Here is a 16,387-nt window from a genome sequence, read left to right as displayed (position 1 = left end):
GCGTATGCATTGAAGCCTGTTTAATTACCTGCCTGCTATCCTGTACCTTTGCCCCACTACTCTGGATCACCGACCTCTGCCTGACCTGACCTTGTGCCTGCCTGCTGTCCTGTGCCTTTGCGCCTGTTGTAATAAACATTGTTACTTCGACACAGTCTGCATCTGGGACTTACCTTGAAACGTGATAGATACACCATCCAAAGTGTAATTAATAACTTCATCGTGCTCAAAGGGATATTCAGTGCCCTTCTTTGCGAGGCATTGGAAAACCTCCCTGGTCTTTTTGGTGGAATTTGTCTTTGAAATTCACTGCTCAACTGAGGAGCTTTCAGATAATTGTATGTGTGGGGTACAGAGATGAGGTAGTCATTCCAAAATCATGTTAAACACTATAATTGCACACAGAGTGAGTGCACATTTTTACTCCTTTCTGGCGCAGGCGTTCCGCTAGCGACCCACCTTGACAACATCAGGGGAAATTGCAGAGCGCCAAATTCAAAATACAGAAATAGTCATAAACATTCATAAAAAATACAAGTGTTATACATCGGCTTAAAGATGAATTTCTTGTTAATCCAGCCACTTTGTCAGATTTCAAGAAGGCTTTATGGCGAAAGCATACCATGCGATTATCTGAGGACAGCGCCCCGCCCACAAAAGCATACAAACATTTTACAACCAAGGAATTACAAAAGTCAGAAATAGCGATTAAAATGAATCACTTACCTTTGAAGATCTTCATATGGTTGCAGTCACAAGAGTCCCAGCTACATAATAAATGTTAGTTTTGTTCGATAAAGTCCCTCTTTATATCCCAAAAACTCTGTTTTTGTTGGCACGTTTTGTTCAGTAATCCACTGGCTCAAAGGCGGTCAAAACATGCAGACGAATACATCCTAATAGTACCGGTAAAGTTCGTCGAAACATGTCATAATTATAAATTATGTTTATAATTCATCATCAGGTTGTCAATTGTCTAAATAATCTATAATATTTCAACCGGACAATAGCGTATTCAATAGAAAGGAAAAACAACGAAGGGCYCGCACTCGGTCACACACGCAAACCAGCACTGCATGATTCTACAGTCCACTGACAGAAAGGTTTCCTTCTTTATTTTTCAGAAAACAAGCCTGAAACAATGTCTAAATACTGTTGACATCTAGTGTAAGCCATAGGAACTGCAGTCTGGGTCCTAACCCATTAGATACTCTATAGACATTCAATTGAAAATACCCACATAAAAAAAATCCCACTTCCTGGATGGATTTCCTCAGGTTTTCGCCTGCCATATCAGTTCTGTTATACTCACATACCTTATTTAGAGTGTTTTCTATCCAAATCTACCAATTATATGCATATCCTAGCTTCTGGGCCCGAGTAACAGGCAGTTTACTTTGGGTACGCTTCTCATCCAGACGTCAAAATACTGCCCCCAAGCCATAAAAGTTTTAACTTATTAAGGCTTGCCATAACAAAGGGGTTGAATACTTATTGACTCAAGACATTTCAGCTTTTCATTTCTAATTCATTTGTAAAAATTTCAAAAATATTATTCTACTTTGACATTATGTGGTATTGTGTGTAGGCCAGTGACAAAACATCTACATTTTAATCAATTTTAAATTCAGGCTGTAACATAACAAAATGTGGAAAAAGTCAAGGGGTGTGAATACTTTCTGAAGGCACTATAATTGTGCAGAAAGAGGGAGGAAGAGAGAGCAATGCTTAGACTAGAGAGAGACAGGCTTGGCTGCTGTGGTTGGTAAGGGGTGGAGGAGGAGAGGTATGCTGACTTGGCTGCTGTGGTTGTTAAAGGGTGGAGGAGAGAGAGAGACAGGCTTGGTTGCTGTGGTTGTTGTAGAGAAGGATTCAAGGGAATGCGGAGGGAGGGGAAGACCGGGGGGCTATTTTTGGAGCCCCATCCAGACAGAACAGAGCACATTATCCCAAAATCCATCATCCCAGCTGGAATGCAGAACAGAACACAGTAACAGAACACAGAGCCATGGGCTGAGCTAGCCTGGGTCAATGTTGGGTCAATTTGTCTGTTTTTTMATACGGACGGTCGTTTCCCCCCAAAACAACAGGCATGGTACGTTTTCTGCAAGCAGCAGAAAGACTCAATTGAGACAGATCAGAAGTAATGTGTCAGTGTAGACACATCATTATTCATCTCTAGTGGACAGATGTACGTAACATTAAGTAGCTGATGCAGTTACGCAATATTTTAGATCTAGGTTTCATTATTGATGTAGAACTGCCAGGCTAGACCAGGGGTTCTTAAACTCCAAAGCCTTTTAGAGGTTTCTTGGGCCACAGTCCAGTCTTAAACAACATACCAGTAGTGGGTCCTTAGTATGAGCTGTTTGAAAAGAACGCCTGAAATTTCAGCCTGCTTTGGTGGAATGGAGTTTTGGCCTGCCTGGTTAATAGAGTGTTCCAAATTTGTTAATGGAGAGTTCCAAACGTCTCTCCCAATAACAGCTAGTTTTCAATTTTCCCCTTCCCACACACCACTCCAGACAGTCCTAGCAAAAATATTGCTCTTTGCTAAGAAGCTATTTTAGTTTAAAAGTCACAGTAAGGTACTTAACTGTTACCTAAGAAATGATTTGATATTGAGATAAAAATAGCAGCATTGGACCTTTAAAGGCTAATGTCTCCTATTGTGTTGTTCAGTGGTGCCTGACGGGGCCTAATGTAGGTGCTGAAATATTGATAATGCTGCATGGTGTGTGGGTTGATTGGTATTACATTTTTCATATGGTCACGATCATTAAATGTGTTTACGGTTGTGAGGCATTGGCTGGACACGTGAGGTAGACTGTGGGTGCGGTTGTTGTCTGTTGCTTCATACCTCTCAATACCTCTCTGTCTGTATATGGGGGTACGTGTGAGCCTTTCAGAGAGAAGCTGTGTGTGTTGGTGCCTTTCTCCGTGCGTGTGTGTGTGTGTGGTGTGTGTGTGTGTATGTATGTGAGAGAGCGATATCATATTTCATGTCTGTAGTTTGAATTGAGGAAGTCTCTCTCATGTCAGAGCGTCAGCGTCAGTTTCCGCTGTGACTGAGGCTCTGAAGGAGGAAGAGATTAGCGGATGGGGAGCGCTTCCTTTTAACCAGCCCCTTCAACCGCCACTCTCTGGTGCTCTCTCCATCGCCTCTCCCCTCTCCCTTACAAACACATTGAAGCCTTAGACTGAGGCCCTGGGTCATCTACCCTGGGTATACAGCCACTGAGACAGACTCTGAAGAGCCACGCTTAGTGCTGAACTCTCTCTCTCTCCTCCACAGAAAGGACACAGTAGCTTCATTGGCTCCAGCCGGGCCATCTTCAGGCAAACTCCTCTGACGGGACCCTGAGGACTAACTTATTGTGTGTTTGTGCAGCTAGCGGATCTCTCTCTCTCTCTCTTTCCTGGCCTACCAGGATCATACAGATCTTAGCAGGGTAAGCCACACAGCGGCCTGGCCTACCAGGATCATACAGATCTTAGCAGGGTAAGCCACACAGCGGCCTGGCCTACCAGGATCATACAGATTGTAGCACGGTAAGCCACACATCGGCCTTCTACACACACACACAGTAGTAGGTAGCCTGCCACAGTAGTTGTAGCATGATACACTGGGTAGCATAACAGTGTGTGTTAGTGTATGTGCTAATGGCAGTGATTTAAGAGGTCTTTCAAGGAGGAGGAACTTAGCTTGCTGGTACCTGGGACAGGGCTGAGACACTGTGTGTGCCACTGAAATTATTCATGCACCTGTTCTTGTCCATCTGGAAGCTTCTGTGCTGCCCCCTAACACACACACCATTTCAGCTGGGCAGGAAGGAAACATGTGAGGGTGCTGGCAGCATGCCATGTTAAATTAAAGTCCAACATCTGTGTGTGTGATGGTCACCATGGAAGCTTCCGTGTGTGCTAGTGGTTTTCTGTGTGTGGTGTGTTTTAGACAGATGGGAGAGGAAAAGAGGAAGAGAGAGAGATGTGTAGAGATTGTGTCCTCCATCTCACACTGACAGAGACTTGTGTCACAGAGAGTTTGTCGAGTCACACCAGGAAGAGGAGTCATAAAACCTCAGACTTAAATCACATGGGTCTGAGCTGGCATAGCAGAGAGAARAACATTAACCCTGCATACAAACTGGCTGGCTAAAAGATGCATCTAACTAGCTACAGTTGAAGCCGGGCGTTTACATACACCTTAGCCAAGTACAATTTTTCACAATTCCTGACAGTTAATCCTAGTAACAATTCCCTGTCTAAGGTCAGTTAGGATCACCACTTTATTTTAAGAATGGGAAATGTCAGGATAATAGTAGAGAGAATGATTTATTTCAGCTTTTATTTATTTCATCACATTGCCAGTGGGTCAGAAGTWTACATACACTCAATTAGTACCATGGCCTTTTTTTTGCCTTTACCTCTCTTATATCACCTCATTTGCTCACATTGTATATAGACTTATTTTTCTACTGTATTATTGACTGTATGTTTGTTTTACTCCATGTGTAACTCTGTGTTGTTGTATGTGTCGAACTGCTTTGCTTTATCTTGGCCAGGTCGCAATTGTAAATGAGAACTTGTTCTCAACTTGCCTACCTGGTTAAATAAAGGCTAAATAAATCAAATTAAAATAAATTAAATTTGGTAGCATTGCCTTTAAATTGTTTGACTTGGATCAAACGTTTCGGGTAGCCTTCCACAAGCTTCCCTCAATAAGTTGGGTGAATTTTGGCCCATTCCTCCTGACAGAGCTGGTGTAACTGAGTCAGGTTTGTAGGCCTCCTTGCTCGCACACGCTTTTTCAGTTCTGCCCACACATTTTCTATAGGATTGATGTCAGGGCTTTGTGATGGCCACTCCAATACCTTGACTTTATTGTCCTTAAGCCATTTTGCCACAACTTTGGAAGTATGCTTGGGATCATTGTCCATTTGGAAAACCCATTTACGACCAAGCTTTAACTTCAGTGTCTATCTATTGTTCTTCAGTATCTATCCACATTAGTGTTTAAAAGCATCTGATCACAATTTCTCTCTAGCTCCTCTCATGCTGACTGAGAATGGATAACATGCAGGATGGGGTTCAGATTGGAGACAACAAGTTCATCAGCAAGTATGCCATACACACACACACACACACACACACACACACACACACACACACACACACACACACACACACACACACACACACACACACACACACACAGAGTGTGTTCAGACGTGTGTAGTAATAACAAAAAGTATCATATTAAAATGTGTGTAAAGGAATAAATTGTTGTTAAGAATGTTGTATTTCTGTCTTCAGGGCAACAGTCCTGTCCCACCTCAAAACCTACAACCTCTATTATGAAGGACATAACCTGCAGTTGAGACACAGAGAGGTGCGTCCGCGTTTGTGTTGGTGCAAGTGAATGAGAGTAAGAGTGAGAATTGTCTGATAGCCTCTTCATTGCATTTACAGTCTTTCTCTTCCTTATTTTCTTTCTCTCTCTCTCTCTCTCATCCATCCTCTCTCATTACTTTGCTGTATAATTTACCCCAAACTGACTCTGTTCAATAATTTACCCTGCCCCAAAGGGGTAATAACTGTCTGTGTGTGTGTGTTTATTGATTATGGTAACTCTGTCTCTACAGGAGGAAGGGGAGCTGATCGTGGAGGGTTTGCTGAATATCTCCTGGGGCCTGCGTCGACCTATCAGATTGCAGATGCAGGACGATCACGAGCGAATCAGACCTCCTCCCTCGTCTACATCCTGGCACTCCGGCTGTGCCTTGGATAATCAGAGGTAGGGAGTGAGCTCTGGTTACCATACCAAGGCAACATATAGAAACGTACTACGTACTGTATCTATAAAAGGTCTATGTTTTTACCAAGGGTGTCTCTTTTTGTTATTACAGTATGTCCTGATACCATGGCCATATTGATATCTCTTTATTATAACCAGGGTGGGTTACGGCGACCTAGATATAGGGTTTTTAGTTTACTTTGACCACACATATTGTCTCCGGTCAGTAGTGCTGAGCGATGAACCAACCTTTCTGTTATTTGCATTCCATTTAGTTCGTTTTTCTTCTGTGAGCTCAATGCACACATTGCAGTTTCTCTAAAGATAAATCAGATCCAGCCTGAACTGTGCAATGTAGTAAGGAGTTGTAGTTTCCAACAGACCAAAATTCTATGTAGTTTAGCACAGAAAACCTGCGAATTAACTAGAATGACCATAATCCATTGCGTGCCTCCGGTCTGTTTCTTTTATGCCTGCTACTGTACATAAGAGACAGAAGAATGCACAATCAAGAGGGATAGAGAGCAGTTGTTCGCAAGGTATCTCTACCTGAAAATCGAAGTGATCTAAGCGATTGATAGTTGGTATTCAGCAGTCATAAAAGTATACCTTATTTACTTTGAAGAACTAGTAAAATAGGGATTTTGTCAGACAGGATAGGCAGCAGCTCTATAGAGATAAAATCATTAAATAAAACAAATGTAATATACACAACAACTGGCTACAAGCATTTCGCTACACCCGCAATAGCATCTGCTAAACACTTGTATGTGACAAATAACATTTTATTTTATTTTATTTGAACTGAAATATTTTATTAAAGTCATGTGAATAAATGCTGGATAAGTGACAGGCACTAATGATTACATGGAGACCATATTTCACTGTTCCTTTACCTGTCTCATTTACACTTTGATGTAGAACAACTTTGAAGAGAAGATAATGTGTCATAAATAAAGTCAAGCTATTAAATATGGGAATATTCATGTTTTCTCTATGTCAATAGCAATGAAGGTACCCAGCAGACCCTGCCCAACATAGAAGTGACAGAGCACGAGAGCCAATCAGAGGACAGTGTTGTGAAGGCGGATGAGGAAGAAGGTGCGTCTTATAGAAGACTAGTCTGAAAACCTTCAGCATGTTATTATGGATAACTCAATTATTTATCCTACATTAGATAGCCATGTCTGTTCAACACAATACATTTTTAGAACATTCTGTGACATTCATAGGAACGTGATTGTCTGACTTTTCTCCTATCTCTATGCTCTGGTTGGACAGAGGAATATGAGCGCTCCGCCCAGCTACTGAGGACGAAGAGCGATGCTGGGTTTCTGAGGAAGGCCCAGCGCCGGTCGCCTAGCGACCAGAGGAGGATACGACGACACCGTTTCTCCATCAATGGACACTTCTACAATTACAAGGTACCCATGCGCACACACACACACACCATAATACTGCAGCTACACACTACTACAACGACAACATAATACCACAAATACATTCATTTTCTCTCTCTCTCTCTCTCTCATTCCTCTCCCCTTCTCATAATTGTGCTTCCCCCATCGCCCCTTCAGACTGCAGTCTTCATTCCAGCGTATGGTTCAGTTACTAACGTGCGGATCAACAGTTGTATGACCACGCCTCAGGTGCTACGAGTGCTACTTAACAAGTTCAAGATTGAGAACAGCCCAGATGACTTTGCGCTGTACCTTGTACACACCAGCGGCGGTGAGTGAGTGCGGTGTCGTGTAGTTGTGTGTCTGTCACAGAGTGTGAAGCTGAATCACCTTCTCCCTTTCACAGGGTCAATGTGAGCAATGTCTGTGTTTATCCTAGAGTAGAGTATGCATTATTAACTGTGTTTGTAGGTGTGTGCGCGTGTATGAGAGTGCTGCAGCTCTGTGGCAAAGCATGGCAATCTACTAGCATAACTTAAGCACACCCGTTGTAATGCAGTGAAAGTTTGACAATGTTTCTTCTTTCAGAGCGTGCAAAGCTGAAGCGCAGTGACTACCCCCTGGTGCTGCGTGTGCTTCAGGGTCCGTGTGAACAGGTCAGCAGAATCTTCCTAATGGAGCAGGACCTGGGAGAGGAAGTCACCTATGATGTAAGACTGCTAATGTATAACTGCCAAATCATTCCTCGCCTACATACCACTGTGTAACTGCTAAATCATTCCCCACTTCTTAGTTCGCATAAACTTAATCACGTCCTCAGAATGGAATATTCTGTATGTCCCCTTATCTATTACAAAAGGGCTCAGTTCAATATAACCTGCAGTGGGCTATTTATGCACTAGACTAGAATTTAAATAGACCTTTTACCATAACACAGTCCAGAGTCAAACCAAAACCATAATTTACTTAAGTTAAGCAGCTTAGGGATCTGCAAGCCGAGCCAATTAGTTGTCCTCAACAATGACTTGCCACCGGCTTGACAGTGTGAAGTCAATGCCCATAAACTGAAATAAGCTATTATGACTGCATGACACACTTTATGTAATTGTTATTATTACAGTATTGTGACTTTTTAATAGTTGAGGGTTCAGGCCAAGTCTGTGTTTGTAATTGCATTTCTTCTTCCTCCCAACCAGGTGGCGCAGTATATTAAGTTTGAGATGCCAGTGCTGCAGAGTTTCATCACCAAGCTGAAGGAGGAAGAGGACCGGGAGGTGCAGAAACTCAGGAGCAGGTGAGGTGCAGGCAACATCTACCTACCTCCCCTGAATGGCTGTGTTTATGGTGTCATGTACTGTGTATTTATGTCTCATTCTCTTCTCTCTCTCTCTCTCTCTCTCTCTCTCTCTCTCTCTCTCTCTCTCTCTCTTACTTGCTCTCGCTCTCTCTCCATCTGTAGGTATACATTTCTGCGGTGTATCATTGAGAAACAGCTGCGTTGTCTTCCTGAGGGAACAGCCTGTATGTGACCTGGTCTAGGGAGGGACCACCAGATCTTCCCAAAATCTCCCTGACCTCTTTAGCTACCCCTCCCAAACCCAGACGCCGTCCCAAGCCCCAAACAGGAGTGACCATGAACCACCCCGAGGAGAGGCATCCATTCCAACCTCGCTTTAATCTCTTCGAAGACCTCCATAGGGACAGTGTACTAATTCTGTGACCTGGGTTGTGTGTGGTACCTTTCTCAGTTGAGGTTGGGGTCATTATGAAACATGATGTCTGCTCTTTCCGTCCATACCATGAACAAACAGTACATATCCTCCTTGCTGTCCCAATCCCTCTCTGACACACCTGCCTCTCTGTCGTGCCATCTGCATATTAACTGTATCAATATCAGCAATAATAATGGTTAATAATGAAGGTAAAGATTGGCACTTTTCTCTTGTGGATCTGTATGGGGCATTGAGACTATTCCATGTCCTATACCACTCAGATGCAAAATAACCTAAAGCACATCTAAATATCTTTCTTAGTTCTACTGAGTTAGATAGATAGAACTATATATATATATATATATATAGTTCTATATATAGTTCTATCTATCTCTTTCCATCCATTGTTCTCTCTACCTCTCCTTGCATATTTGTATTTTCTATTTTTGACCAAAGCCCCATTTTGCCACCTGCAGATAACTGATTGTCTCCCTCTCCAAACCAGAACCTGCCTTAGACTCAAGAGTGGCATCCCACACTAGATGAGATTCTCACCCACCCAGTCAGTCGGTAGGGAGGTTGAATGACTCCTGTCCTGTGACAGTATGTGTGGTGTTGAAACATGACTGTCACACAAGTGTGGTACAGTACTATCTCCATGATCAGCTCTACAGAGGCAGGAACTGTAATGTAACTTCATGACTGTTCTTGCCACAGTTAATCTAAAACTGTCTCCTAACCAATTCTAGTGGAATGGAAAAAACATGTATTTCTGCTACCTGTGTGTTACTTTTTCTTTCCTTTACTTAACTAGCCAAGTTAGTTAAGAACAAATTCTTATTTACAATGACGGGGAACAGTGGGTTAACTGCCTTGTTCAGGGGTAGAACGACAGATTTTTACCTTGTCAGCTCGGGGATTCGATCCAGCAACCTTTCAGTTACTGGCCCAATGCTCTAACCACTAGGCTACCTGCCGCCCCATACCAGGGTTATGCCAGGGTTATAATCACATAGTGTAGTATAGTGTGATATGACCTGTGTGTCTGCTCTACTAGCATACCTAGAGACTGAAGCACAAAACATAGAGGACCAGAGTTCCTTAAGATTGGGAATTATGTACATGATGAATCAACTACAATAGCTCAAACGAGGGAATGTTTTGTGTGTGTGTGTTAGGTTGTGTGTGTGTGTGTGTGTGTGTTAGGTTGTGTGTGTGCACGCACATTTCTGAAGCAGTACTTACTTTCCTGGTAGATATTGATCTGTGTGCATGTGTGCATGTGCGTGTGTATGACTGTATACAGTACTTTGAGATGTGGTACAACAATTCTATTACACCTATATCTACCCTCAGCTTTTAAAAGGTTGCTGTATATTGTGTGTGAGCGTGTGTGTGTGTGTGTGCATGTATGTCTGTCCTTTCAATTTCTATGGCTCTTTTAAGACTGACACATTTATTTCATAATAAAATATTTTAGCTGTTTTAATGTTGCATTCTGACTTTCTGACGAAGTGTTCCTTTGGGGAAACTCTCTTCAAAGGCACATGCCACTATTTAGACATGTAGCTTTTTACAATAATGATTATTTATTTGGTCTGTACTGTCTAGCCTTTTTGGGTCTGTGGGTAGAAACCATATTATCTTGGTTGTATAATACTTACTTAATACAAAGCTGTATGATATTACTCTGTATTATTGCTGTCTGTTTTGGTAGGCTAGGAGGCTTACAGTAACTGCAGGCTAAACACACACACACACACAGGTCGTTTTGAGTTTCTACTCTGTTGGTGGGTTAGGGGCTGAGACACACACACAGGTCGTTTTGAGTTTCTACTCTGTTGGTGGGTTAGGGGCTGAGACACACACACACACACACACACACACAGGTTATCTTTGGCTAAGTGTACTGCTAAGTTTGCAGGTATTTCTGTGTTGTTGGGGCTTACTGTAACACTACAGTGTTAGCAGGGATGAGCATCATTGTTTATCCTGCTCAGCCAATGAGGAGGTCAGAGAGAGATCCCCTCTCTACCTGGCTGAGACCATATTGAGGTTGAAGAGACCCGTCCCACACACTCTCTCTCCCAGACAGTCACAGGAATCACTGACGATCACACACAGAAAGGAGAGAGCCAAAAGGACAACAGAACAAGCAAAGGACATCTGACACATCTGTGATTTTCCTCAGCTCTTTGTCAACTTCTACAGGTAAGAGTTTCTGCTTTTAGCTTTGCAGTCAAATGTACATTATTGTTATCATTCTATCATTTCTAAAGATATTTAAATCTGTGTGTTTGATGATGTAGCATCCTGTAGCTGTTATCTGGGATTTGGAAAATACAAATACCAAGATGCATTAATGCAGGTACATCATGTGTGTCAATAGTGTTATTTGCCAATGTTTGACCCAGTTGTATTGTCACCTGTATAACTAATTCTATAGTGGTCAAATGTTAGTCTAAAGAGTTTTACATAGACATTTACACCCTGCCTAAACAGTTACCAAAAGCTATGTAGAGCTGCCCAGATCAAGTTAGTAAACAATCAGAATTGGATCATTAAGAAGCTAAAGACAAACTATTAACATCCGTCCAAACTCGTTCAAGGAGTGTGAAGTATGAGCAATATTTTAGATTAGAATTCTCTCTTTTTTTGAATGAAAAAGGATTACATTTACAACTTTCAAGAACTCTGTTCTGAATGAACCCGGAGGGAAGTTATAGAACTCTCAGTTTTCTGAAATAATATCTACCAGTGGAGGATGGACTCGTCGCTATAGGAGGATGGGCTCGTTGTAATGGCTGGAGTGGGATTCATGGAACGGCGTTAAACATGTGGTTTCTATATGTTTGATGTGTTTGATACTGTTCCATTAATTCCACCCCAGCCATTACAATGAGCCCATCCTCCTATAGCCTTTCTCACTAGCCTCCACTGATCTCTAATTAACAGTGTAGGTAATCTTGGAAACTGGAAAGCTACTGTGTTGGATTATTCTACAGACAAACGGCTAAGGAATAAGGATAGCCTTGGAGCCAAGGACACAGATTACACTGTAATGCTGTGTGATGATGATGGGGAGAGAGGAGGACAGACAAACAATTTTAGGGAGGACAGATTAGTGGTAAAGAGGTCTGAGTAAGAGAGACAGAGACAGAGGAGAGAGATGCACAGAGAGATGAGAGGTAGAGAAAGGAGAGAGATTATGGAGGTAAAAACCATATGACCATTGTTGAGATGTAGTAACATGGTACTTGTGAAGTTAATCTGTTATGGCATTGGTCTAGTGGTCATCTCCTGACCAAGTAGAAAATGTATCTCTTGGCTATTGAAACACAAAAAAGGGGATTGACAAGGACTATTGTCAACTCGCATCAAAAAAGAGTTAAGAGAAAAAATGTTGACAGTAGAAACTCCCTTCAATCCCCTCGTTGTTTTTCATACTAGACTAGAACCAGAGTTCGTACCAGCCTGAGTTTATATACTGACTTGTCAATCCACTGAAGACTTAAATCCTGTGTTGAGTTGTTAGATCTTATCTATGCTATTGTGTGTTGACTTCTCACAGCTCGTGTAACACTCTTCTGTCAAAGCTGGATTAGCAGCCGCAGCTCGCTCTGCCCTGCTCTTAATTTGTCTCTAGCGTAAAAATAACCTTTACTTAGCACATTCTCAAAGCCTGCAGTGACGAAAACTTTAGTGCGTTAGTGTGTGTGTGTGTACGTTGTGTTCTACCATACTCAAACGTGTGTATGTTATGTTCCACTGTACTAATCACTGGACAGTCTGTCCAGACTTGCTGATGAATGCAGGCATTACATCACTGTGTGGGTCTTAAGGCTGGCAGCTGACACTAAACACAGATCTGGATCAGCTTTCCCTTGTCAATCAACCCAGTTAACCCACAGGTGGTTTAAATCCTAACTGACACTGGATTAGCTCGTAGGGTTATCCCACTTCATACACACACAGTCATGATCATGTCTTGTTCTTGTCTTGATAATGACCCAGCGCTAGTGTGGAAATGTGGGATATTCTCATCAATCACAAACCGTTCATGATCTTGTTTTCACAGAGAATGAGGATGGTTGGCCAACGGAGACTTCTCCTCACTGTGGCAACCTGCCTGTTGCTCCTAGCAACCATCTGCCCCACCTCAGAGGCTCGTCGTGGTGGGGGCTTCGGTCGTAGTGGGGGCTTCGGTGGGGGGTGGGGCGGTAGTAGCCGTGGAGGTGGGGGTTACCCTCGTCAAGGTGGAGGCACGGGATACCGACCAATGGCATCCTCGAGTGGACAGGCATACCGACCAATGCCTGCCCAGAGTGGCGGCTCCAGTGCGGGGAAGATGGCAGGGGCTGCTGCTGCTGGTGCCGTGGGGGGAGCAATGCTGGGCAGTGCGTTGAGTCGTCCTGGCTACGGAGGAGGATATGGGGGGTATGGAGGWGGTTATGGYGGMGGTTATGGAGGCTATGGAGGAGGCTATGGGGGGTACCCCAGAGCTGGAGGGTATGGCCCCAGGCCTGGTGGCTATGAAGGTCCAGAGGGCTCTGGGGATATGGGGTACTACTATGGAGCATCCAGTGGGCCCATCTATAACAGCATCATCGTCATCATCGGGTCACTAATGTCATTGGTGATGGGGCACTGGGTGGGAGTGATGTAGAGATGGAGTGAAGATTTGGATGGAGTCACGACTAAAGCTCTCCAGACCAAGACCATATGTATATAAAGATTCTTGAGACCCAAACCAAAACTAGGCTCTGACCAAGATCCAGATCAAGACCTTGGGCATTGAGTCGCAAACCATGACCTCGTTGACAATGAGATCAGTTTGTGATTCCATCTGTTCTGACTCACAGGTGTAGTGGGGCAAATACACTTCCTATATAGATCCCTGATGCAGAAAGACTCTGATGTGGATTCTTTGTCAACTGATTGCACAAAAAAAAGTACTTTTTCTTTTCATGAGACATTACATAACATAAAATATCTGGTGTGTGATAGATTACCTTCCGGTCAAGCACTCACTACCTCCATGAAGCAATAGTACAGGATTTACTTCTCTTTACCATGGTTGTTATCAACAGTTTAATATTGCCATGCTGCGGTAACAGTTTACTTGAAAGACTCACGCTATAACTCGTGTTTCACTGATTTCAACCCTTGGTAGAATACTGGCAGCTTTTGGATGTGGATTTGTAAATGCTGTATATTGTTCTAATCTATTAATTATATTTTGTGTCCATTACTTTTCTTACTTTATTGAATAGGATGTGATTTTGGGTGAGTGGAGTGTATAAACACCATTATGAACCAGGTGGCTCGAGCCCTGAATGCTGATTGGCTGAAAACCGTGGTATATCATACCACAGGTATGACAAAAAAATAATTTTTACTGGTCGAATTACATTGGTAACCAGTTTATAATAGCAATAATGCACCTCGGGGGTTTGTGGAATATGGCCAATATACCAAAAGGCTGTATCCAGGCACTCCAAAACTGCCCTTAGCCGTGGTATATTGGTCGTATACCGTACCCTTTTGTGCCTTATTGCTTAAGTATAAAACACAATAACTTGTTCCATGTTCTGTACTGGTGTCATTTGATGAATCTGATGTAGTTTTCCTGTGGGGTTACTCCAATAAAAACATGGGAGACATTCATGTATCCATTCATGTATCCATTCATGTATCCATTCATGTATCCATTCATGTATCCATTCATGTATCCATTCATGATATTGACCATAATCAGACTGTGTAAAAAGCATAACTATCATTAGATCATGAAATGAGAACGTGACGGTTCAGATAGTAGTAATATTTAAATTAGGCTTTTGAGGCCAGACAAAACATGTAGTCACTTCAGTACCTGAGCAACAATCACCAGTCAACCGAGCATAGTTCTAGTAGACAGATTGGACTCTAGAATGTGAAATCTGTTATTGGGAATTTGTGACTGGCGGTATATAGGCCATTCATTGAAGTGGATCTCAATTCAAATTAAGATTAGGAACCTGACTCACACAGTGGAGGTATTCATAGCTATGGTAAATGGTTTCAGTCTTAGCCCAGATCATTAGGCTGTAATGCTATTGTTGTGACACACATGTTGACGTGCGCCAGGTATGTTGGTCAGCAGTCAATAATAAATAGGATGTCCTATGACTAAACACCCTCACTGTGAGATCAATTATATTACTGTGGGTCTCCTGGCTGTCAGGCTGCAATACAATCACTTAATCAGCAGGTGGAGACATGAGAGAGCTGGAAGAATACTGGTTACCCGTTAAGTTAACCCCAAATGTCTGTTCCATTATGGAAATGATCCTCCTAACAAGTCTGTCTTACTCATGCAATTATGTATGGTAGACCTACAAGTTGCGACTTCCTACTGCCCTAATTGAGCTAACTGGAGGAGCAGTATCTTGATATTTATTGACTTATTAATAATGTTGATCATGATCATATACAATAAATATAGAGAGAACTTTTCTCAAATGTATTTTCTCTCAGAACGAGAGCGCAAGATAAATAGCTTCTGCTTGACTTGTAGCCAGAATGTTCAGGCATCCTAATCTATGCAGATGAGGGCATTCACTGTTTCCTCTCCCTTCTTTTCTAGTTTTCCCTCACTCCCCCTCTCCTTCTTTCTCTGCCTTTCACATTTAATAGTCACGCTTCATTTCAGGACCAAGTTCTAGGCTACCTAGCAACACCATGCACTGTGCAGGCTGTGGTTGTTATGGATACATCCCCATGGTCCATTACAAGAGATGAAGGCCTAGCAACAATAGTCATTCTGTTTCTGTATTATGTCCAAGGCTACTGATTGATCAAACAAAAAGATCAAATGATTTGACAACATATCCTACAGATAAAACTAATAACATTCTGGAATCTCTGAGGTCAGACTTTTAGTACAAAAATAGATATGTTTATCGTTGGAAACTATGTTAGATTTGTCCAAATATAGCCGCCTTCACACAGCATAAAATACGTTATAAAAGACGGCTTAAAAGAAACAAATCCCAAAGATTAATTTTGTAAAGTAAAACCCAAGTGTGCTTTCACCATCTTTTAAACCACATGTGAAGGACTCTGGTTTGAAATGAGGCTGTGCAATGAAAGTGTTACATTTCTGAACATTAATAGCTCTAACCCACAGTTTATTAATAGAATCCAATTAACCTTTAAGTGGTGGTGGAAAAAGTACTCAATTGTCATACTTGAGCAAAAGTAAAGATACCTTAATAGAAAATGACAAGTAAAAGTGAGTCACCCAGTAAAATACTACTTGAGTAAAAGCCTAAAAGTATTTGGTTTTAAATATACTTAAGTATCAAAAGTAAATGGAATTGCTAAAATGTACTTACTTATCAAAAGTAAAAATATAAACCATTTCAAATTCCTTATATTAAGCAAACCAGACGGCACAATTGTATTTTTTCTTTTTATTAACGGATAGCCAGGGG

The 16,387-nt window shown here is 42.1% G+C and overlaps 2 protein-coding genes across 6 annotated transcripts in view; both read left to right on the top strand.

The window, feature by feature from the left end:
- Positions 1-9,305, top strand: part of LOC111974594 (ras association domain-containing protein 2) — an 11,525-nt gene extending 2,220 nt beyond the window's left edge. The window contains exons 2-11 of one of the 5 annotated variants that reach the window (XM_024002437.2): positions 3,296-3,452; positions 5,048-5,121; positions 5,317-5,392; positions 5,646-5,797; positions 6,804-6,898; positions 7,079-7,221; positions 7,375-7,528; positions 7,786-7,907; positions 8,394-8,491; positions 8,657-9,305. In XM_024002437.2, the coding sequence (XP_023858205.1) occupies positions 5,069-5,121; positions 5,317-5,392; positions 5,646-5,797; positions 6,804-6,898; positions 7,079-7,221; positions 7,375-7,528; positions 7,786-7,907; positions 8,394-8,491; positions 8,657-8,726 (963 nt within the window). In that variant the 5' untranslated portion in view covers positions 3,296-3,452; positions 5,048-5,068 and the 3' untranslated portion in view covers positions 8,727-9,305. Of the gene's footprint in view, positions 1-3,295; positions 3,553-5,047; positions 5,122-5,316; positions 5,393-5,645; positions 5,798-6,803; positions 6,899-7,078; positions 7,222-7,374; positions 7,529-7,785; positions 7,908-8,393; positions 8,497-8,656 lie in introns of those variants that run through there. The other 4 variants (XM_024002439.2, XM_070447080.1, XM_070447079.1 and 1 more) reach the window with 4 other exon arrangements.
- Positions 9,306-10,998: 1,693 nt separating this feature from the next.
- On the top strand, positions 10,999-14,167 carry prnpa (prion protein a (Kanno blood group)). The gene is made up of 2 exons (XM_070447078.1): positions 10,999-11,120; positions 12,988-14,167. Exon 2 carries the CDS (start codon positions 12,991-12,993, stop codon positions 13,573-13,575), a length of 585 nt encoding a protein of 194 aa, XP_070303179.1. The 5' UTR covers positions 10,999-11,120; positions 12,988-12,990; the 3' UTR covers positions 13,576-14,167.
- The last annotated feature ends 2,220 nt before the right edge of the window (positions 14,168-16,387 follow it).

The sequence above is a fragment of the Salvelinus sp. IW2-2015 genome, linkage group LG15 (genome assembly GCF_002910315.2).
Source record: "Salvelinus sp. IW2-2015 linkage group LG15, ASM291031v2, whole genome shotgun sequence".
Classification (NCBI taxonomy): domain Eukaryota; kingdom Metazoa; phylum Chordata; class Actinopteri; order Salmoniformes; family Salmonidae; genus Salvelinus; species Salvelinus sp. IW2-2015.
The sequence above is the reverse complement of the archived record's forward strand: the minus strand, read 5'-3'. Positions and strand labels throughout refer to the sequence as shown.